At 43.5% G+C, this 25,111-nt stretch overlaps 1 protein-coding gene across 1 annotated transcript in view; it reads left to right on the top strand.

The window, feature by feature from the left end:
- The first annotated feature begins 21,776 nt into the window (after nucleotides 1-21,776).
- The window catches only part of LOC111234095 (neural-cadherin-like), a 134,926-nt gene continuing 131,591 nt past the window's right edge, over nucleotides 21,777-25,111 (top strand). Inside the window, exons 1-2 of the mRNA XM_022762013.1 lie at nucleotides 21,777-21,839; nucleotides 23,947-24,814. Coding sequence (XP_022617734.1) covers nucleotides 21,777-21,839; nucleotides 23,947-24,814 — 931 coding nt within the window. The remainder of the gene's footprint in view (nucleotides 21,840-23,946; nucleotides 24,815-25,111) is intronic.

The following is a 25,111-nucleotide window of genomic DNA, read 5'->3' on the forward strand; positions in this document are numbered from 1 at the left end:
TTCAGGCCTGCTGCGGAGATGAAAGACTGAGCTCTGATAAAACAGACTGCCTGAGTGTCAGCACACACACACACACACACACACACATATATACACACTCACACACTTCTATACTTGTCAGGACCCTCATTGACATAATGCATTCCCCTAACGCTAACCTAAAGCTAGGCTAACCAAGCCTTAACCCTGAAGAATCCCTTTGAAGAAACGAGGAGTGGGAAAAAAAATGTCCTCTCTCACAATGTCTGAACTCAATGTGGCCCTGGCAAAGATAAAAGACCACACACACACACACACACACACACACACACACACACACACACACACACACACACACAGACACAGGAGTGGCAAGTATGTGATCCCTCACTGGCTTCCCACTTGTGAATAATAGCAGTTGTGTTTGTTGGGGATCACACCTGTACTGGAGCTGTGCAGATGTGCTGCAGATGTGAGAGACGATGGCCTTTACCTAAATCTCCATCGTCATTACTTTTGCTTCGTCTGTTGAGTTTTCACATTAATTTTTTAAAATGAGGTTCTTATTTTAGAAACTAGGCAAAAGCAGCTTCTTGATTTTTCCAGGTGAGATTATAAATGTTGATAGCAGATATTATTGGCTTTAATGTTAACAACCTAAATAAATAACACTGACGCTATGATTTTATTGACCAATGGCTGTTTGGTATTTTCACATTAAGCGTTTGAATGTGAAAACCACGCAAAGCAAAAAATACTGAAGCTAAAATTCATCAATCCTCATCAAATGACAAGTATTATAGTATAACATAGTTTATAATTCATTTCCTCTCATTTCTTTAGTTTATTTATTTAATAGGAAATTTAACATTGTTCCAAATACAAAGCTTTTAGCTGTTGCTAATTTTCAACTCTTTTACATGTACAGTGTAATTAAATTAGTTGGTTACATCTATTTATTTTATTATTAGTAGTATTATTATTATATTTTATGTTATTATCTTATTTTGATTGGTATCATCTTGAATGTAAGCAACTGGAACACTCTAATTCCCCTTTGGGATTAATAAATCTCATCTTTCATCATCAAGCTAACAGTAGAAAAAACATTTGAACACAGAAACACAGATTTTTCTTGTTAGTGTTTTTAAAGTGTTCCCCTTCACAGGACAAAAGTCTTTGAGGATGAGGATACATGTTCTCGTCCTGTAACCCCACAGAATAGTGTTTTTTGCTAGCGATACACTAACTCACTGCTCTGTGTGTTAAAAGCTATTGTAGATAACTGGTTAGAAACCTATGCTAACGCTAGCGGCAGCAGGCAAAGACACGTTTTAACCAATTTCTTGCATTTAACTGTGGAGAAATCTAAAGCTTTACACACCTGCTATGTGTGCCTAGCTAGCAGTGCTAAGCTGCTGTTGGATAAACTAGCAAACAGTCCATTGATTAATTAAAGGGGCTATTTCTAAGTTTTCTTTGCTGCTGAACGTGATTTCTTACCTTCTTAAAAGGCTATGTCTTCAGATTAGAGGCCACAGTGAGTCGCTATCAGGAAGTAGCTAGCAAGTTAGCATGCTAACTTCAGTAGAAGAAAAGACGTGATAGAGACGAGTTAACATTGGTGTTTGTTTCCACCTCTGGAGACAGATGTTGGTGAGTAAAGGAATGAAGTTTGGTGCTGAACTCGCAATGTTTCTTCTAGACTCCTAAGTAAACAGCTGTTAATGCTAATGTTAGCTATGTAGCTATAGCAAAATTTACAAATAGCTCCTTTAACGTCACAGAGGTAAATTTTTTTTGCCTCCTTTCAGAGCAAAATATCTCAGATTGCTGTTAGAGAATGAATCCTCATGTTTTACCTTTCCTCTTGCTCCGGAGCAAAGTTTATTTTTTTGTTCCACTAGCATTTAGGCTGTAAAAACCTGTATTTTTCACATTGTGTCTGTAATGTGTCCTGTGTGGGCTGTAGAGGACGATGGCAGGACCTCAGACCGGCTTAATCCTGGTGTTTTACTGTATATTAGTCATCATCTGCTCACAGCTAATTCTCCTCTAAATGGAGACGTGACTGTGAGAAGATTGCATGTGTGGCTCGTGTCAGGAAAGATTATGTTTATGTGGAAGGAGAAACTGAATTCATGGGTAAAAAAAAAAGAAAGAAGTGTTACTCCTGGAAAAAGAAAACTGAGTGGCTGAACTGCATCTGTGTACATGCAGATAATGTGTTAATGTATGTATTTATGTGTGTGTGTGACCTGCGGGGTGTAATGTTGATGCGTGTTGGTTGCAGCGAGCCTGTATCGTGTGTGTGTGTACTTGGTGATGCGTGGGTGTTTTTTTTTAGCCCCCGTGGCCCGGATAAACGTTTGCAGTCCAGTGCATCGCCGTGACAACAGGTATTAGGGTATAATTTAAGCGTAAAGCTTAATGGAGCTCGAGTAACGAGGCCCAGAGCTGGTGTCCTGCCTGTCTCTCCCATCTCGTCAGCCGGGCCGGTGGCCTGCGTGGCTCCATCACCCGGCGACACCCACAGCGTCTTCATAATGTGGAAGAAACGCCTCTGCTCTTCCACCTGGCTGCCTCAGAACAATAGGGCACATTTTAACTCATGCACATTATGGAAACAACACCAGAGAGGGCGATTCTTTAATGCGATTATGGCTGTTTGATGGTGATGAAGCAGCAGCGTTGCTTTAATCTGCCTGGAGAACGTCTGGGTGGGTTTATGGTTTCATATAAAAGAGAAACCAGAGGAAAAAAAACAATCTGGAGAGTAGTGTACATCATTTAATTCTCCAAGTACATGTGTTAGATTTATTAAAAACAGTGACTGGAAGAGCTTAAAGCTGTGAGCTAAACCAGAGACAGGAAACAAGGAGATTAAAGACAGCAGAGGAAAACTAAAGGGACATTTCAAACACTTTAGACTCTGTGATAAAGATATATGATGATGATAATGATGATGATGCCACACCCCATTGATTTTAACGAAAGGCGCCCAGTAACCTGCAAAAAATGTTTCCTCATTTCCTAGTTCTCCACCTTATTCTGTCGTCCAACAGCCAATGGAAACACTGGCTAACTTCCTGTCAAATTTTGTGCAAATTTTAAATGAATTTCCAGCAAATTGGCAGTAAAAAATGCAAATTAAAGCTTGTTTCCATCCACATTATGTGAATATTAAGAGTTGAGCACATGGAGATAAACAGCCGGCAGTGCTAACGCTCCTCTCTTTGCCATTAAATGTGGAAAACATGGTGGAAATATTGATGTTTTTACTGACGCATCAACTTTTCCACCTACAACAAGAGTAAAAAAGATATTTTTTCTCCTTCCTGCTCCAGTTTTATAATGCGTGAATTGAAAAAAAGCATTAAAGCAGATGGATGGAAACACATTTACTGAGACTGAACCGTCGGTGTGCAGCAAAACCAAAACTAGGAGCTGAAAGAGGATAAAAGCTTCGTACAGTTGAAGAGTTGGTGAGAAGTCTCTGTGGATTTGAGCAACCTGTCGACAGGGAGTGACGATGGATGGTTTTTACGAGCCGTAGTTACGTTTTGTTGCTAAGGCGACATCTAGTGGTCATAGTAATTATGACAGGAGCGAAGGGGAAAAGTGTCGGTGACGTAGTGTAAAGAGAGACGGAGTCCACGTCAGGCGGAGGTGGTGGTGGATGGAATGGTGTTCGATTCCCATGTGAAAGAAGCAGTTGATGTTGTTTCTATTATCCACGACCGTTGTTATTATTGTAACCATGACAACAAATATATTGCCTACTGTTGAGGAAGTACTTATTTCAGCATGAATCTTTTCCTGAACCTAATCAAGCCATGTACCCCTTTTATTGTTGTAACCACAGCAACAAAGGTCTGGTACGCCGCTGCCGCTACAGTCCCTGTGTTTATTATTATAACCATGACAACCAAGGTCCGGTACACCTGCCGCCATAGGGGCAGCGATATCAGGAGACGCTCCTACGAGTTGAATCAGACCCATAGGGAGTTCCTGCTGCACAAAATGTAGAAAACACAATGAAACGGATGATTTCTGGTCTTTCTGGTGAAACACGGCAGCGTCTTCAGTGACACTGACTCTGAAACAACTTCCAGCTTCAGTGCGTCCTTGGAAAATAAAACGCCTCTGATCGATGCTCCTCTTCTGGTTCATTTTCTCCCGGCGAGTGTGTTTTTTAAAAAAGAGAAAGTGTCTCCGTTGTCCGCCGTGTTGCATCACGTTCAAAGCTGCGTTCAACAAGGTCGTGACTTGTTCAACATATTACAGCATATTAGGACACGTGGAGCGTTCAGTGGTGTGAGCAGCTGTGACTGTGATTGTTTATAGACGAATGTGTGTGAATTATTTCTTCTGTTAGATCGAACAGGAAGTGAAGTGATAGATTAAAACCGTGTGTGTGTGTGTGTTGATCAGACAGTGACAAGATCATTACACATGATCCAGTTGAACACATGTTAATCATTTAAACAACTGATTATCTACAGCTGTAGTCCAGTCAGCCTGATGGAGGAGGAGGAGGAGAGGGAAGGAGATGACAGAATTAGAGACAGAGAGGAGATGAAGGAAGCAGGGAGGGAAGGAAGGAAGGAAGGAGAGAGACGAGGAAGGACACTGGAAGAAAAGAGGGAAGAAATGTAAAAGAGAAGGGGAAAGAGAAAGGAAAAGGAGATAAGGGAAGATAGATATGATGAGAGGAAGAGCAGGGAAGAAAAGAAGATAAGACGATATAAGAAAAGAAGAGAAGAGAGGAGGGGAGGAAAGGAGAGAAGGAGGGAAGAAAATAGAAGAAAAGGGAAAAATGAAGGGAAGACGAAAGGAGAATAATGAGGGGAGATGAAGGAAAGAGGAGGAAAGAAATGGAAAGGAGAAGGGGAAAGATAAGATAAAGAAAGATAGATATGAGAAGCAGAGGAGGGAAGAAAAGAGATAAGAATATATAGGAAAAGAGAACAAGGAGAGAGAGGAGAAAAGAGGAGGGAAAAGCATTGGAGAAAAGGTGGAAAAGAGGGGAAGAGGAAAGGTGAATACTGAGGGGAGAAAAGGGAAAGAGGAGGGAAGGAAACAGATAGAGAGGAAAAAGAAACAGAAGAAAAGGGAAAGAAAGATAAAAGAAAAACAGAATAAAGTAGAGAAAGTGAGAGTAGTCGGAAGAAATGGAGGAGGTGAAGATAGAAAAAGGAGGTGTAGAGGAGTAAGTATTCAGTCATGTGACAGTTGTTATCTGTGAGGAGTGTCAGTGAGAAACAACATGACGACTTTAATAAAGTTTATTCAAGTGATGACAAAATTATGACCGAGAGAAAATTTAAAGTATATGGCAGCAGATGTTTTAGTGTGTGAAGAGGGAAGGAGGAGGAGGAGGAGAGGGGAGGAAGGTGAAGGTGAAGGTTAGTCAGGAAAAGAGGTGAAGCAGAGAGGAGGAGGAGGAGGAGGAAGAGGAGGTGAAGGTGAAAGGATGGAAGAGTTTAGGGGAGAGGAGGAGGAGGTGAAAGATTAACAGTCTGTCAGTCAGTCAGCTCTCACATGTGGTGGTGATTCTCAGACACACACACACACACACACACACACACACGTCAGTCTGTTTCCTGCTGCTTGTTAGTGTGTTTGTGTGTGTGTGTGTGTGTGTGTGTGTGTGTGTGTGTGTGTGTGCATATTTGCAAAAGTGTGTCTGTAGCAGTGAATGACACACAAAGACACTAAAAGGCAGAACATATGCCATATGAGAGAGAGAGAGTGTGTGTGCGTGCGTGCGTGTGTGTGTGTGTGTAGTAACAGATGTGTGGTTTTGTGTTTCGCTCTGAAACTGTCACTTTTTCCAACGGTCAGATTGTCTCAACATACAGACTCCATCTATTGTCTGTCCCTGACACACACACACACACACACACACACACACACACACACACACACACACACACACACACACACACACACACACACACACACACACACAGTCTCTCTCTCTCTTATTTGCATACGAAGTGATTTATTACACCTAAAATTGTTCTGTGTGTAAAAATCAGTTAGTATCTGGTTCAGCTGGATTCTCTGGCCCCTCCCTGGCCATGATAAAACGGGGGGGGGGGGCTGGGGTCTATTTCATACATCAACCCCCCCCCGACTGTGGTGGCAGCTGCTGCACCATGTATAAAACTCAGTGGCTGACTGCAGCCTCATTTTGTGCTGCTGGTAATGTTAGCCAGCTCAAAACGGCGTCGTACATGAACCAGATTTATGTCTCTTCAGTGGCAGTGAACACAACACGAGCCTGCTGATGACTGCCCTACATTCACAGCTCTAACAGGATAATTAGGGCTGTGGCGATGTACTGACACACACAGTCTCTCGTAGCCTCCTGCTCCCCAATAACCTCCCACCATCCCAGGTATACAGCACCGTCCACACCGTGAGTCCATGTGACTGTCCCAGCTCCACCAGACTCCATCTTTAAACTGGTGTTTTGTTGATATACATATATATATATATATATGTATATGTATATGTATAGTCATAGTGTGCCATAAAAAAGAAATAAATCTATGAAAGAAAATAAATAAGAAAATATAAACAGGAATAAATAAAAGAATAAATAAGTTGATTTTAAAATGTGGAAATATAAAGAGAAATAAATAAAGAACGATTTTTCCTCAGGGGTTTAGCTTTTACGTATTGCTTCTGTTTTTACCCTGAAATAGCATTGGAAAAGTATTGAAAAAAGCAAAGACAATAGGACAAAAACAAAGGTAAAAAGCAAAAGCAATAGGCAAAAGCATTTTTTAAATTCTTTTATATATTTCTATTTGTTGAATTTGATTGTTTATTCTTTATTCCAGTTTGTATTTCCACATTAATTTTGTTATTGTTAAACAGATTTATTGTTTTTATGATACGAGTTAAAAACAGATTTATGGACGTCTATCTTTGATTGACATCGGAGATCCTGACACTACATAAAGAATATTCCTGCAACAATCCAGATGTCTTTCTTATCCAGCCACACCGCATTATCTGTGCGTACTTCTACTATCTGTATATGACTAATACAACAGGCCTGGACTAAACACTGGATCCACTCCGGATGAGAAAACTGGTAAAAGTGTCAAATCACTCGTATGTGCCACTTTAGAACGAGTGGATTTTACATGAGGGCCGATATTCTTCTAATCACATTAACAGCCGCTGCACAAACACACAAAACTACGTGAAACATTCTCCCTCTGAGACACACACACATGAATCTGTGTTATTGTGGAGTGAAGCTCTCGGTTTAATCCCTTTACAACATGTAATTGAAGTTCCTGATTTAACAGCCTTGGATTGAGGACATCAAATACATTTATAGTAAAACTCACAACAACCAATTTCCCACTAAACTCAAAGCCGTAATTGTGCGATCGCTCTTATTGTCCACTGGCGTACAAGGTGCTTTTAAATTCAGCCCGCTAATACCCACCCACCCACCCACCCTGTCCTCTGTGGTGGATAAAACTAACAAACGCAGCGGATATAAAACGGGAACATTAATCCGTCTCTGGTTTGTTGGGAGTTATTGATGAAAAAGTGCTTGTGTTTGATTGTTCGGGCGTTTTTAATGTGAATGTCTGAGGTTCTCGTGGACGTGACAGGATATCATTTCCATAACAGAGGATAATAAAAATCCTCTGCAGCTGCATTATTCAACGACAGAGTGGAAACACAACGAGCTACGAGAGAAGAGGAAGAGTGAAGTTTCTGTTTTTCTTATTCATCCTCCAGTTGAACGTCGACTCGGCCGTTTAACCCGTTGAGAGTTTAATGAGCGCCGAGTCCCAGAAAGGTGTTAAAACCTCCATTTTCTTACATGACAGTGAGGAAATCCACATTCTTTCCCACACTTGTCAGAGATTTCACTGTGAGACCTCACTCATGTGCCAAAGAGTTCAAACTCATCGGACGAGTTTTGAAAAGAAGACTTCCCGGCACCAGAAGCCGTCATCTGTGACATGACAGTGAAGGAAACTCGACCCACATGTGTGTGTGAGTGTTGGTGTTGGAGCTCTGTTTTTCTAAGCGGTCACATCGGAGTCCAAGTAGCTGTGAGCTGAGGAAAGCCAAGACTAACAGCAGATTGTCACAGACTGATTACCTCCCGGGTGGGTTCAGGCCGGCAAACATCCCCACCAATCAATGTCTTTTACATTAACAGTAGATCACATGACAGAGTCGTATAAACAACCAGTCCTCCAACCTGAATGAGCACACAGGTCTTACAGGTCATTCAGGTTTTCTACCCTCTGAGCATCAACCTCCGAGACTGAGAAGTGAAGAACCAGAAGCTGCAGTTCCTCTAACGACCACTAGAGTCTGGCTCCAACAGTGAGTCAGTCCCCATAGACTCCCATGTTAAACTGTCCAACTTTACAGCAGAAATAAACATGTTTACAGCCTGGTACAAAAACAATTTTGGTCTCTAGAGCTAATTTCCTCCTTCATGACACCTGTTTATATAACTCACCTGTTTACATTTTATTAAGGACTAAAGTTATGGAGGATTTAGGGGTGTGGCCTCTTTGAGTGACAGGTGGGTTAACGTATGCACTGAAGTCTGACGTGGCCTTTGTCTTTATTTACACTACTCCACTGCACTTTTCCCTTTGCTCCTGTCATATTTACTACGACCACTAGATGTCGCCTAGCAACAAAACATAACTATGGGTCATAAAAACCTGCTGCACAGACGACTGTAGCTTTTTTGCCTTTTTTAGCTCCTAGTTTTTCAAAGCTGACTCAAACCGACACCTTCAGCCAGAAAACACAAATAATATTGTGACTTGTTGGTACCACAGCAAGTATGAACAGGAGGAATGATTAACCAGTAACTCTCTCAGCGCACATTTAGGAAGTGTGTGTTAAGATAGACTTGTAAAAATTTAATCTCTGCTTTTGGCATCAAGGTGAAGAGAAAGAAAACATTGGTGTTTTCCATCTCCATGAGTTTAGCTTCTTTCTCAGAGGTCACAGAATGTGAATCTGGACTGACCAAGGATAGACGGTGAAGAATTGATGGGCAGTTGTCTGAGCAGTGACGCTGTATGTCGACGACAGAGATGTTTTACAGCTCAGCAGTCCTCAAGGATGGAAATATTTCATGCCAGGACAGTGGGAGGCTGATGGTTGAGGCGTGGAGCTTTCAGGTCGTCACGAAACACATGCAAAAGCAAAAGCAAACTGTTCACAGTGTAAGCCTCAGGAGTGACAAGATGATCTGGTCAGGCTGGCGCTAGCTGATTAGCATGCTAACTTCAGTAGAAGAAAAGAAGTGATAGAAATAGAAGCAAAACAAGAGTTGACATTGTTTTCCACCACTGGAACCGCTAGAGTCTGGCTCCAATAGTGAGTCAGTCCCCATAGACTCCCATGTTAAACTGTCCAACTTTACAGCAGAAATAATCATGTTTACAGCCTGGTACAAAAACTGTTTTGGTCTCTAGAGATAATTTCCTCCTTCATGACACCTGTTTATATAACTCACCTGTTTACATTTTATTAAGGAATAAATTTATACATAATTGAGGGTGTGGCCTCTGAGTGACAGGTGGGCGAATCTATGTTTGTCACAAACCGGCATGCCCCTCCTCTTTGAGCATTTTTGGATTAGCTGGGAGTTAGGAGGCGGAGTCAGACATTGCCAAGGTGGCGACGGTGGAGCAGCTCACTCTGAGCTTATTAACCGCTCTTCAGAAACCTGTGGTCATGGCTTAGTTAGATTTAGGAAAAGACAGTGATTTGGGTTAAAATAGATACTTCCTCAACGTTAGACGATCTTTGTTGTCATGGTTACAATAATGATGTAACGCACACTTCGTCCGCCTCACAACAACAACACTTCCTGTCTCTAAGTTACATGTTGCTAAACTAAACAATCAGAGGCGAGGAGCACTTAGACTGAGGTAAATAAGAGGAACACTAGAGAGATTGAAGAGGTTACTGTAACTGTTTTTAAAGATGCACGTATAAATATTTAAACTTGTAAATATGTAAATAGTTAACTCTTAACACAAGTATGAAAATAATTATATATATTAAGTATGAATTAAGAAACAACAGCTACTTTCACATGGACGATGTGATGTTAAGACAGCGGGTGGGAAGAGGATGAATTGGTGATTTCTGTCGTCACACTTACGCTCTCAATGTGTTAAGAAGCTCAGCTGCTTTAATTATTTCCATCTCTCACGGTTGTGGTTCAGTGTGTCGAGAGACACCAGACAAAGGCGATGAGCCTCTGCAGCAGCTCCGGTGTGTGGACGGTGTGAATATAAAGCAGGAGAAGACAGATGGAGCTGCGTCGGCGTCACTGGACAAAGGTTAGAAAGAAAAACCTGGAGGAATGAGCTTTTCTCCTGACAGCAGTGACATGCTCCTTTCCCTCATTTCCTCACCGGCCCCGCCGCTGGCCCTCCATCACGTTGTCATGCTCGCCCCTGGTTGCTCGGCCCCGGCCCCTGTGGCCCTCCGCTGAACCGAGCGGCGGGCTCATTACGGCGTTCGGGGGGGCCCTCAGAGGACAGAGGGCTGATGTTTGGCCGCTGAATCACCTCCCACCGCCTGGCGTTGGTCTCAGTCTGTCGAGGCGGAGAACATCATTCATCAAGAGCCGTCAGGCCGTCAGTCACGGCGGCCGGCGGCAGAGTGGGGCCACGGTCATTAAGCTTCCTGCGGGTGCTACGGCTCCACGCGGTGCTGAGAGCTGCTGAAAACTGGAACTGTGGGTAAAAAACTGATTATTGACAGAAACCTGACAAACGGCAGAGCTGAAGTGAAGGAGGGAAACTCAGTTCAACATCACAGTGTTTGTGTTTCTACGGAGGCAGGAGACAACAGCGCTCCTCTGTACAGTCGTTCAGTTTAACACAGTGTTTAGAACAGCTGAGGAGACGACTTATAAACTTTTATTAGTCTACACATCATCAGTTTTTAAAGAGACTCTTCCTTCCAGGCAAGTTTTGCTTTAATTTTATTTCAGCTGTGTTTTCTTTGGCACCTGACTTATTAGTTTTAGTCTTTTAATTAAAATATCCATTAGTTTTAGTCACAATTCTTTAATTTATTGTTATTTTTAGTCTAGTTTTCATTGTACATATTAAAATTTAATGTCTTTTAAGCGTAGTGATTCTACGCAGTGTCTCCGGCTGTAGCGTGGGTTGCCAGATACAGGTTTCTATCTCTCTACAGGCACGACTGTACGAAACCTGACAACCTCGCTGTGATGAGAGAACTCCAGCCGCTCACCAAGAAAATAGATCCGCTGCACAACATTTCTGTTGACATGCTAATTAGTTAGCTTCACAGGTGTTTGCAGGTGTATTCATGAACTTTGTGGCAGCTGCTTGAGTCCAGTCCTGTCTCCAACTCGCTAGACGTGGGACTGATATCGATTATGTCTCTGACAGAAAGCAAATTAGCATATTTTGTTGATTGATACAGCAGTTTTATACATTACCTAAACTTTTCAACCACTTAAGCCAGTTTTAATTTAGACATCTGGATGTTTTTTGCCCCATAAATCATCATTAAGGAATTATGACTTGATTGCGAAAATAGTCTTTACATTTTATTTTTGCAAAATATTGCTTTGTCGAATTGAGTTTTTGTTAAATTCATGTGTTTCCATTACTCGTTTCTTTAATTCGTAATTTCCTCCGTCTGTCAGTGATGTGAGCTGACGTTACGGCTTCTTGGAAAGAAATATTTAACTAATTTATGAACCAAATTAATTCCTCTGAAAATGAGATGAAAGCAGAAACAGCTGGGACTAATGAGGAGAACACATACAGGCCACTGGCAGCAGCTGATGCTTCAGAAGAACCATTATATCTGTTTTTCTGTCCTTTTGTCACAGAAGGAAAAACAACTGATAACCAGATAATCAGTGTAACTGATAACAGTGGTTGTGCTCGCTCTCACTGTCGCTGCAGACGGGACACAGTTATTAGAAACACCGGTGACGGGTGGAGAAGGCCTGTTGGCATCATCTGGGTTACTGTACGTGGACTTCTTCTCTCGTTTAGTGACAGCACGTCTTCTTCTGTGGTGTTGTGGGGGGAGTCACAGTGGAAGACGATGAACCGTAGGGTAATAAATCATGCGGGGGCCTGTGAGGGCGGAGCCTCCCCTCATAAGGATTGCGTTAACAGACGACGTGTGGTTTTCATGTGATCTGTGAGGTTCTTTAAAAACAGCCGTCAGCCTGATGCCTGAGCCCGACCTCGTGTTGACAGCAGCGGGACGGAGAGAGGGACGACTCGGGGTGGAAACACTGGCTGTTGGAGGAGGAGATCTTAATATAGAATCTACTGACTCTAAAGTCCCCCCCCCCCCAAAAGAAAAAGCAGAGTGGGCCTGCAGCGCTGGATTTCTGCACGCTTCACTGTTTCATGCTCCTCAGCTGATACAGACGCTCTGGGTCTGGACTGATGTTCAGCTGTTGATCCACAGACTGCAGAGCGATGAACCGCTGGATCCCTCAGCTGTGTGTTCACATGTTAGAGCGTATAGAGACGCGGCGCCTCCGTGGCGTGGCCCCGGCTGCAGCGGCCGTGGATTCAGGTCCGACCCGCGGCCCTATGCTGCATGTCATCTTCCCTCTCTCTCGCTGTCTCCTTGACTTTCCTGTCTCTCTCTCACTGCACCTATCAAAATAAAAGGCAAAAAATGAATAAAATGTATGTAGAGGCTTTATTCTTGTGTTTTGCCTCGAAGTGTTTGACATTTTGCTTTAGTGTCAGTGATGAGCTGCACTGTGCTTCACACCCAGAGGTGTAGTTGAAGGAGGGACACACACACACACATATATACACACACACACACACACACACACACACACACACACACACACACACACACACACTCACGCCCTGAGATCTTATTGTTGCAGCTCTGCTTTGGACCGGGACAGTCAGTAGTTGAGTGTGAAGGTTTTTTGTCTTGGATAAATAAAGAAGAACCAAACAAATTTATTTTCAACCTAATTTCCATGAACGTATGTGGACAAACATGGAGACGTCATTCAGAAGCTCTGTGATTACAGTTTTGAAATGGGGGTAATTAAAAATGAATAAACAAATTAAGAGCCAATAAAATTAACATTTTCCAGAACAAGTGTCAATAAACGGTGAAAATACAGCAGCTCAGTTTTACCAGCCCCTGTAGTTGGGCCGTCATGTGTCTGCCGAGGTTCTGCCGATGTTTGTGAAAACGTGTCAGACGTAGTTTGGTTTCATTTCTGCATCTTTTTTTACGAAGTTATTATAAAGTTTTTGGAGACACAGAAAATATATTTTTACGTTGTTTGTATTTCCATTCAGTCCAACTAAACAAACCGACAAAGTTATTTTTGTGTTGAAATCTCACGTCTTCTTCTTCTTCTTCTTCTTCTTCTTCTTCTTCTTCTTCTTCTTCTTCTGTGTGCGTCTGTTGGTGCAGCGCAGGCGCCAGGTGATTGACAGCTCTTTGAAAACACAATTATTACAGGCAGAGTGGAAAGAAATAGCTTCAAAGATCCACTGTGTGTGTGTGTGTGTGTGTGTGTGTGTGTGTGTGTGTGTGTGTGTGTGTGTGTGCCACTGAAGAATCCAGTGGCCATCAAGTGTTTTACTCTGCCACTTTTCTCTTTTTTCATTCATCCGTCAGACGTAATTATTATCGCTGTCACTGGTCATTAAATCTGTGTGTGTGTGTGAGGGTGTGTGCGTGCGTGTGTGTGGGGCAGTTAAATAGCAGGCTCCAAATGACATTTTAAATTGAGTGGTATTTCCCTTTAAGTACAAAGCTGCATCTAACTGTTTCACATGACTGTGTGATTACTACACACACACACACACACACACACACGCTCCTCACTCGTCGGTCAGGTTGATGGTTCTCAGATTGCTGCGTGACATTTTGGACAGATGGAGGGTGGAGGGTAACTATTGCTCACCTTCCTCCTCCTCCTCCTCCTCCTCCTTTTAATATAAACCATCTGTCCTGACGAGGTTCTGGCACTGACCTAACTTCACCACAGTATGGAAACCTCTCATCTCCAAGTGAGATGATGTATATTTTGATTTGGCACATTACAAATAAAGTTGAACTGAAGATGAGATTCAGTGAAGCAGAGGAATAAAGTGGCAGGAAACAGAAACTCAATCTCTAAATTTATTTACCTTCCTGCCACTGGTGCCGTTCATAAAGACTGACACTGACACATGTTGGTGACGCTCATCACACAGATCCACATCTGCCGTTAAAGATTGTAACTTGGTATTTTAAAAAAAGAAATAAAAAATGTGTCTTTTAATCTGAGATAATCCGACCTTTTTTATGTTGGTGTTTATATGTTTTTCCTTTTAGGTTAATTGATATTATTTAAAAAATTTTATACAACTTTTTTTACTTTTACTGTTTTATAAAACTCTCCAGGCTGCATCTTTGCGTGACAGGTGATATTATTATTATGATTATTATTATTATAACTATTAATATTATTGTTGTGATTCTGTCTCAGGTGGATCTCTCTGACTGGAGTGGATGACGCCTCCACAGACTCACATCACTTCTTATGACCTGTGTGGAAGTCGACGCCTAAAATACAACACGTCCTTGTATGATACACACACACACACACACACACACACACACACACACACACTTTTACCAAACACAGACAGATGTGAACCAGATGTGATGCAGTAGTTTTACTCAGGTGTGCGTGAACATCAAACTCTGGGTCTGTTCACGTGTTTGGAGACAGTTCCTCCTTCACTTTCTCCTCCTACAGTCTGGGACTTGAACCAGCAACCTTTGGACTTTCCCCTCTGCCCCTCCCCCACCTCCCCCCTCCTCCTCCCTCCTCAGTATTTGACAGATGTCTGAAGCCGTCTGAAGCAGTCCAGGTCGACAGTGAAGCGGCGTGACGGAGCTGACGGTGTCGAATGTCCTGTCAGACCTGCTCAGTCCTCTCCTTCATCACAGATCACTCAGTTTCTCCCCTTTTACTCTGAGGGGGGAGGAGGAGGGGGGAGGGGTGAGATGAGGGGGAGGAAGAGGAGCAGGAACAAGAGGAGGAAGGGGGAAAGAGGGTGAGCAAGAAGAAGAGGGGGAGGAAGAGGAGGAAGAGGAGGAATGATGAAGAGGGGGAGGAAGAAGAGGAGGAGGAGGAGTGATGAGGAAGAGGAGGAGGAAGAGGAGGAGTGATGAGGAGGAAGTGGAGGAGGAGTGATGAAGAGGAGGAAGTAGAGGAGGAGGAGTGATGAAGAGGAGGAGGAGGAAGAGAGGGATGAAGAAGAGGTTGAGGAGGAGGAGTGATGAAGAGGAGGAGGAAGTGGAAGAGGAGGATGAGGAAGAGGAGGAGTGATGAAGAGGAGGAGGAATAGGAGGAGGAGGAGTGATGAAGAGGAGGAGGAAGTGGAAGAGGAGGAGGAGGATTGATGAAGAGGAGGAGGAAGAGGAGGAGGAGGAGTGATGAAGAGGAGGAGGAAGTGGAAGAGGAGGAGGAGGAGTGATGAAGAGGAGGAGGAAGAGGAGGAGGAGGAGTGATGAAGAGGAGGAGGAAGTGGAAGAGGAGGAAGAGGAGGAGTGATGAAGAGGAGGAGGAAGAGGAGGAGGAGGAGTGATGAAGAGGAGGAGGAAGTGGAAGAGGAGAAGTGATGAAGAGGAGGAGGAAGACGAGGAGGAGGAGTGATGATCCTTAACTCTGTGAGGGCGGAGATGAAACCTCTCTGGACTTTCTCTCTCTCTGGTCGTCGTGGTGATGAAGATGATGTCAGCTGATCTCGGAGGTAATCGTGTTTACACGCCGCCATCTCTTCAGCGGTTAATGACACGCCGCCGCCGCCGCCACAGTGCTATTAAACCTCTTTATCTTCCTTCGTATTACACATGTGATCTGATTTCCCTTCACGCCGCTGCACATCCACATCCCCGTTCGCTCACACTCCACCGACTAATTAATTTCGGCTTAATTAAACTCGTTTGCATGTGTTGAAATCCCATCATGCAGCATAATGAGATGAGCCCGGCGTGATCGCAGGTTGTCAAGGTGTGTGTAGAACAACGGGTATATTTAGCAGAGCTGCCTTTGGGCGGGAAAACACACAGCATCTGTGTGTGTGTGTGTGTGTGTGTGTGTGTGTGTGTGGTGTGTGTAACAGAGCCTGACGTGGAGCGTCACGGCGAACAGCAGTGATGTGTGAGCCGGTCGTTTAAAGACCTCGTCCAATCAAAATCAAGGTTTTAACCTTTTAGCATATGAAGTGTTTGATATCGTACAAGCTCACGAGCGACTCCTGTATTACTACTGTTATTATATATATATAAGATTTGTGCGTTTGAGCGTCTGAGGGGTGGGGATAGGGGCGGGGCTAACATGCATATTCACATACATTAAATGAGGTAAAGGTGTGGCGTTACATCCGGAACATTTTAAGGCCATATGTGTGTAATTAAAGTAACAGAGGTGAGTTTTTATGAGTTTTTATCAAAACCAGGAGACGATGAGACCCGTTCAGACACGTATCAATATTCCATAAATGTCAGTATCGTTTCTGAACAAAGTCACAATAATAATCTCACTGTTGAACCTATGATGTCATAAGTGACTTTATTCAGAGCTGTGAGTTAAGTCCCTGAGCAGTTTCACTCACTGTGAAAACACATTTATAGTGCAATAAATTACTAAAAATAAATAAAACGAAATATGTTTTTCTTTGATAATTTCTATGAATAATATATCTAGTCTCTACATATATATACAACCTTGTTTGAAGTGAGTGAGTAAGAGTCGGAGCTGACCTTGTAAAATCTTGGAATAATTAAGATTTAAAGTGCAGTGTTACTTAAAGGCCCTTGTTCAGCATTCAGAGCGTTCAGCGTCAGTCTGAGGACTTCACTCGCTCGTCTCCAGTGACTCGAGACTTACATGAAAGTTCATTCAGTGGGCGAGCGTGTGCTCCACGTTTGTGAGGAATAATTAGCTGTTGACCCTGAGATCACAACATTTTAGGCGCCTCCTCTTGTTCCTGTGGAAGTCAGGATGGTTTGGTCATTTTCTGCTTGGTCCAATCCGTCCAACAAAACATGTTTGAGGATCAGGTCTTAAGGTTAGGGTTATATTAGGGTCAATGAGGGTCATCACAAGTTCAGAACACGCTCGTATTCATTCACTTTTCCTTTTACAGCTTTTAAAGCTCCATGTTTCTTCTTCTTCTGTGTTTTATTTGAAGTGTTGATCCATCAGAAGATATAAAAACCATCTCAGTGTAGTTTTACATCTCCTCTCTCAGGCTTCTCTCTGGAGCTCTAGTAACGACAGGTCGGTGAGCCAATCAGAGGAGAGGAGGCTCTGAACCTCTCTTCTGATTGGCTGACTGTTTTCTGAGTGATCCAATAAAAATATATCAGATTTCAGGTAAAAACACTCAGAGAAACCAAATGCTGTAAAGGTTTGGATGGTGGGTCCAGGTGGGCGGGGCTTGGTGACTGCTTTGTTGTGACATCACAAAGTTCCAGAAGTCCTGACGGCTGGTTTTAAGGCTCAGTTTCTGAATACAGGCTGTGTGCATTTCTCTGTGGACTGAGGCTTTGATACTTTCACAATATTAATATAGAACCTAGACCTTTAAATTAGAAACAGAATCACTTCCTGGTTGGAGAAGCTTGTTGTTCGTCACCTGCTCTGTAAACAGCTGATTTGGATGACTGAAATATTTTATGGGGATTTTGCTCCTTCCAGTTTCAATCCAATAAACCACGACTAATGTTACCACAGGTGTAACAGGGATTTACCTGCTCAGTCATTCACAAACCCACCGTGCTGCTGTGATGCATCACCCACCCACTGATGGAGACATGAAGGTGGAGCTAGCTGCACATGAAGACGTTCGCAGACAAAATGTTATTTGTTCTCCACCTCTGAGGTTGTGACAGACGTTTATTTTTTTTCCCGTTCAGACTGAGTTTCCTCTCCTGATGGAGTAGTCGGGGCGGCGTGACCAATCAATTGGAGGCTGCAGCCAACACGACGCCTGAACACGGGGCCTGAGAGAGAGAGAGAGAGAATCAGCGGGAACAAACCGAGGCCTGCAGCGGCGGCCGGCTCGCTGCGACCAAAGCTGCGAGCAACGCAGGAGTGTCAAGTCGATTCCCGTGACCTCGGGGACGGAGTTTCACTGAAGATGTCTTAAAGAGAACAGGAAGTGAACCGGAGCAGAGCTGCTTTCTCTCAGGTTAAAGAGCGACTCTATAAACTCCGGGAGGCGTTCACTAAACGTCCTGTGGCTAAAAGTAGCTCCCAGCTAAAATCCAAATATAAGACTCATTGATTCTTATCAATTTAAATCTGATATAATTTTTTATTCCTTCACGCCGGCGACGGTCAGAGCAGCAGCCATTTTGTTTTCAGGTTGTCCGTCCATCCGTCCTATTCCAAACGTTCATTTGGACTCAGTGACGAACTGTTTCGTGGTCAAAGGTCAAAGGTCAGAAAACACTTTTTAGCCATTACTGAAGACTTTACGCAGCAATTATAACAACATTTCACACAGATGCTTCATATTTTCTCTGACTCTGGATAAACAGGGATGTAACCTGGAACTAGTCCGAGTGGCGGAGGGATACGACCACAAGGACGCCTCCCTGTGGTAAGACCAGACTCTTAGTGAGTACAGCCTCAGAGCTGAACTGTGGGTCGGATCTTGTTCTTTGGTCGAGTAAATCTTTTAGGTTTCAGTCACATCTCCACCTCAAAGTCTCTCTGCCTCTTAAAATGTTAAAACTGGTAGTTTCACTGTGATATGATGTCAAACGTTTCTGTGTCTGCGGCTTAAACGAACAAGAACCACGAGCTGTTGCTTTGTCTTTGAGTCTGTGGAGTTTTAACAGCAGCGACTATGAAGTTCTTGAGGTCCGGGGGGTCGACTGACAGCTGCTGTGGTACTGATGATACTTTGATGGAGGAAACAGCCTCCAGGTCTTCATCCTAACGTAGTCCAGATCCGTGCGTCACTTTTACCCAGAACTTGGCTCTTAAAATGAGTTTCATAAAAATAATCTAAAACAATAATAAAACTCACTGATTGGTTGGAAATCCAAAGCCAAAGTTCTACATTCTGCGTCTGTAAGTACTCGAGGATCTGCGGTGTGAACCTCCACATACCCACCAGTTTGTTACGTCCGCTTGGCAACTACGCTACGAGGTCACCAATTGCACAGGAGCTCCAGTGGCTGCAGCAGTGTGCACGTATGGAACATATGGAGTAGAAATGAAAACGACTACATGTCCATGTATGAGTGAAGGTGAGAGAACGGAGACTTTAGGCACTACAAACATTCAGCGAAAAGAGAATCTGCTCATTTCTATCCTGATCTTAGTTTTATCATAAGAAGAAGAAGAAGAATGAAAAACAATGAATCTATGAATCTAAGATGCGGATGTGTTTTATAAAACTGACGTATCATCAGTATCAAAGTTGATCCAGATAATCTTATTAACTCCAGAACTTCTCTCCAGAATCTCTGGACACAGTCAGACAGAAACAGAGAGACGTTTCCTGCTCAAAGATTAAAATGATTTCATTCACTCTGCACATCGTCATTTTCCCATCACATCATTTTACCCACTCCCTCCTCCCCCTCCTCCTCCTCCTCCGGCCTGTGATCAAAGTCCTCAGACGGTTTTCATTCAGCTTTTAGAAACTGCTCAGGAACAAAACACATGCAGACAATTTCACCATTTTTTCAAGTGGATATGAAAACGAGATTCATTTTTGAAAACTTCAGAGGGATTTCCTGGACGTGCCTGGTTTGATTTCCAACAGAGCGAGCGACAGACGAAAACTCAGCTGCAGAAAATCCTCGAAGCACCAAGAAGAAAAAACATATTGATCTCAGCAAATTGCTCTTTTATTGAAAAGATCCTCGCTGATAAATGACGCTGCTGCAGGCTGCCATCATTACTGCGGACAGCAAACCGTAAACAGCCTGCAGACTGAGGCTTTGAGAGCAAGGCACTAACACTGGCAGGGTCTGGGGTTCAACTCCCACTGTTAGTATAAAGGAATCAACTACAGCAAATAATTAAACTAGAGAGAATGAAAGAAAAGAGTTCTAAGAAATTCAGGTTTCCATATGGATCTGGTTTATCTTGTCCATCAGAATCCATTGACAAGATTTTAAACAATAAATAAATATACATATACATTTTTATTTTATTTTTATTTATTTATTTTATTTAATTTTTTATTTAATCCTTGAAGATCAAGAGCATGAGGTTTCCCTCATGTGCAAAGATGTCGAATAAATAAATAAATAAAGACTAATTTTGCTTGATGGATATTTTTTGTCTCTTCCTGAATGGAGGTGAATAAAAATACATTTCTTTGCAGCATTTAAAGACGACCAAAATCAAAAACTGAGCACATACAAACAACATTATCTGTACAACTTTGTACCACAAAGTGGCAACTGAGAAAATGTTTTACTTTTAGGAGTTTAGGTGAACTGTCCCTTTAAGAGAAGTTCGGGGTAAAAAAAAAAAGGTAGAACAGGTAAAAAAGAAACATCTGACATCTTGATAGAAATGTGTTTGATCTTTAGACGGCAGCTCCTCTAAGTGTGGTGTATTAATGTCCACAGTGTGTCACAGTGACAATGATGGAGGTCAAAGGTCAAAGAGAAACAATAGCACGACTGATCGCAGGTGTAACAGCTTGTATTGATGTGATATTGTCTCATTGTTTTCCATGTGTGTGACACAGCAGTTTTATAAATATTAAAACAAAGAGTCTGTGTTAATAGTTACGGCCTGACATGTTAACCCTCTCAGTTCCCTACGTTCACCCCCGTGGAGTTTCTTTCCTCTCCCCTCCTGCTGCTGTTCTCCACAGGAGGAGGTAAGTGACGCCATGATCAGAGGAATCTCCACGTTTGAACCTTTCTGTTAAATTATGTTCACACTTAAACTCATTGTGTAGTAAAATATTGTGTCATTTCATTTGTGAAGGAGCTGAGTCACATGATCACAGCTGACTGGAGGATTTCTCGGAGAATAAAGATGGCCTCCACAGATATCCTGGTCGCTGCCTCTTCATCAAAACACAACACACACAAACCATGTACATGTGAAACAATAAAACATTTTTAAAATTTATATCTGTTAAATAAATGTTGAACAGATTTAACAGAGACCTTACTTTATTATAGACAGAAACCCAACCAGCACAGAAAAGTCTCTAACCCTCTGAGGCCGGCATTAAATTTATTAATTTTATTTACTTTTATTAATATTAACTAATATATATTAAAACAATAACTTTTCTGTTTTTTCATACTTTTGTGTTTTGTCTAAAAAGTTGTAAACGTTTCACCAAGTGTTACACAGATTCAGAATCAGCACAACCTCAGCTAATTATATGTCACTCAATAAAGACTCATATACAGTATAAAAGGGGATAGTGACCCATAAAACAAACAAAACAAAAACCTTGAATTTTATAGATAAAAGCTCAACAAACAGAATAATAATAATAATAGTGATAAAAGGTGATTTGAAGTTTCTATCTTTATCTGATCATGAGTTTTAATGTGTCTTCATATATTTCTGTCATTAATAAACTTCTCACTGTCAGAGTCAAATAAAAACAGTTTTGCTCCCACTTAGCTGAGCTATACAAGCGAGTGACAGCAAAGCCTCTGATTGGCTGTGACATCACCCGCCGGAGCCCGATAGGAAGGCCCAACTTGACACGTCACTAGCAAAGATGGCGGACGAGGATCAATCGATAAACACAAGGAAAGAAAGCAGCAGCGGCGCCAAGCGGATGGTAAGACTATCCAAATCTTTTGACTTTTAATTTTACTGTAACGCCGGAAGTGACGGACGGACAGGAGCTTGTTGGAGAGCAACGATTCTGTAGTTTAATGTCGACAAACGGCTTGTCTGTAGCTCAAAGCGTCGCGGAGCTATGACGCTCTAAAGACAGTGATACCTGGCAGCATGTACCTGCTGTGGGCTTCTGTTTATTTGAATAGTGCCGCAGGGATGACGTGTAAAATAACCCGGAAGTTAGCTTCACCCTGGTCCCCTCCACAAACAGCCAATAGGATTTCTCCGTTGTGTTTTGGATTATTAGAGAAAAATAAAACCAGTTTCTGAGATTTAGTTCAGCAGGATCATCTTCAATAATAAACATCACTGTATGATGTTTGAAGCCTCAATACAATCAGAAGTAAAAAGCTAGCTAAAAGTTAGGCTGTAAACCAACTACACCAGGGTCACATGATGTCAACACCTGGTCACATGACGTCACCATCACTAAACTTCAGGTGTAGCTCTGTTTAGCTCTGGCCTCTTTTACAAAAGCTTATAAAGTTGTTTTTTAAAGCTCGTTTGCTTGTTTAGTTTGAGTTTAGTTTCTATTAGTTTCAGTTATTTTTTATTTTTTTGTAATATGTTTTAATTAATATGTTTATTTTGTGTTTTAGTCAGGGGCGAGACTCTAAAAGATAAACCAACTCAAAATGAACTTGTCAACAAACTTTTTTTTTATAAAGCCTTGTATTTATTTTTATTTCAGTTAACGAAAATGGTTTTTCACATCTGGTTTTCGTGATTTGGTCAGTTTTAGTTAAAGATAACCATGGTAGAGTTTAAACACAACGAGGCTGTAAAGGTGGACTGTGGTTTCATGTTCAACCTGTTGACGGTTATCATCCCCAACAACCTCTGTAGTCTCATTCAAAAACTTGTTAGTAACCGAGACGTAAAAGCTTCAAGAATCAGGACTGGGGTATTTACTGATACTTCAGGACGAGGGAACAGGAAGTGATGAGATGAAACTAATCTCCAGGTTTTAGGACTCACCTGACAGATACCACTCTCCATCAGCACAGGCTGAGTCTGCCTGACTGTCAGAAAGACCGCCCTCTGTGAATCACCCTCTTTGAGTTCACATAAAGATGCAGCAGCATCGCCCTAAAGACAACTCACCTCCAGCTTCAGTTTGGTTCATAATTCATCCGCGGTTTATGTAACAAATTCTTTTTTCCAGTTGTGATAAATGTGAAATGAATTATAGAAAAGTCTCTGCCTCAGACCTGTTAATATTATTTCAAAATAAAACATCTCTCTCTCTGTCTCTCAGCTGACTCAGCCTGTCAGGGGGCGGGACCTGCAGGCTGTCACTCAGCCTGGCTCCTGTTCTGTGATTGGCCTCTCTCCTCCGGGGTGGGAGGTGCCGACGGAGCCACATGGAGGCTGCTGGGTGTCTCTGCGCCGCTCAGTCTGATCCATCCTCCGGTGGAGACAGTGGAGACGCTCCGGACACTCTGAGGCAACTTGGCGCATCATCCTCATCCTCATCATCTTCTTCATCTGTACAGAGGAAACATTACAGCTGAACCGAGACAAATATTATTTTTATCATCACTTCTGCTGATGTTATTATATTTTTCTACCAGAACCACGGAGAGAAAAAGGCTGATGCTGTTTCGTTTGTGCGTAAAAGTCTCTTGATTGAATTGTTAATCACCAGGAGAGGAGAGAACCATCGGCCTCGTGCTCTTACTGATATTTTCCCTTTGCGCACTCATGGACTTGGAGCTCTTCTGGACTCACGGAACCAGATTCAGGATTTCAGACTGAAGATTTCAAGTGAATCGCTGAAGGAATTGACGAATATTTGTTCCTGTATGAGGGAACTTTGCTCCTTTCGGGACTGAAATCTTTATTTTTACGCATCAAGTCCTTGGATCTGGATCAGAATCAGGGACGGACACTTTTCTGCACCTGAACCGGGTTTTGATGGAAGCATGACCAAAGCTGCGAACGGACCGGTTACCCTGCACAGCCGCCTCCTGCTCCACCTGCTCCCGCTGCTGCTGCTGCTGCTGCTGCAGCTTCATGTCTCACCGGTGTGTCTGTCCGCGCAGCGCGGCCACACAGCGCGCTACTTCGGCGAAATAGCCGAGAACTCTGCAGCTGGGACGCCGGTGGACGGGGTGATGCTGCCGGTGGGGACCGGCGGCTGCCCCGGTGCGGACCTCAACACCAGCCTGAAGGGGGATTACGCTTCGGATTTTAGGCTTGTTCACCTCCGCGGACACCGGGACCACCGGGGACACCTGGGTCTGGTCTCCGCCAAAGAGCTGGACCGGGAGTTTATAGCGATGTACGAGCTGAGGGTGCAGCTGCCGCCGCGGTGTCTGAGGAGACCGGCGGCCGTGCAGGTCGAAGTGTCCGACCGGAACGACAACATCCCCCGGTTCACCCGCGGGAACATGACGGTTGAGGTGGACGAGCTGACGCCGCTCGGTACCGAGCTGGCCCGCTTTGACGCAAAGGACGGAGACGCGGAGCGGAACGGACGCGTCACCTTTTACGCGTCACCGGAGTCTCACCTGCTCCACGTGGTTCCTCAGACCGGGCAGGTGAGGCTGGTCGGGTCCTTGCAGGGGGTGCGCCTGGTGACTCTTCGCCTTTACGTGAAGGACGGCGGAGACGTGGCGCTGATCGGTGAGCCGGTGTTCCTGCGCGTCAGCGTCCACCGCTCCGGCGGAGCGCGGCGGAGGCCCCGGGCTCTTTCCGAGGAGCTCACCTACTCAGTGACCGTGCCGGACCACGTCAGAGTCGGGGACCTGGTGTTCACGGTGCCGGACCAGAGGTTCGAGCAGCGGTGGTTCGAGGTGATCTCTGAGGCGGACTCGCCGGTCCAGATCGAGCGGGACTCGGGGCGTCTGTACCTGGCGCGCAGCCTGCGGGAGCCCGCCGAGGTGACGGTGAAGATCCAGAACCTCCGAGGTAAGAAGGTTTCTTCTTTTCGTGCGTAAAAACACAAAAGCCCGGCAGAGTCCGGGTCCTGGTGCCGCTGATGTGTCATGTTCACATGTTGCTGGATTTATTGATGAAGCTGTTTATGAATGTGTGGATCTCCACACTGCAGCCTGCTCATTTGTCTGGTTGGTTTGTTTGTTTCCATCATGAACTCAACAAGTTTTAGAAAAGAAAATTTCACCTTCACTCTGTTTCAACAACTCAAGGTGTCTGTGTGTGTGAAGTGTCAGCGGCTCTTTAAAACACCTGGATGTTTTTCCTGAA

Source organism: Seriola dumerili, unplaced genomic scaffold (genome assembly GCF_002260705.1).
Source record: "Seriola dumerili isolate Sdu_G_001 unplaced genomic scaffold, Sdu_1.0 BDQW01000435.1, whole genome shotgun sequence".
Taxonomy (NCBI): domain Eukaryota; kingdom Metazoa; phylum Chordata; class Actinopteri; order Carangiformes; family Carangidae; genus Seriola; species Seriola dumerili.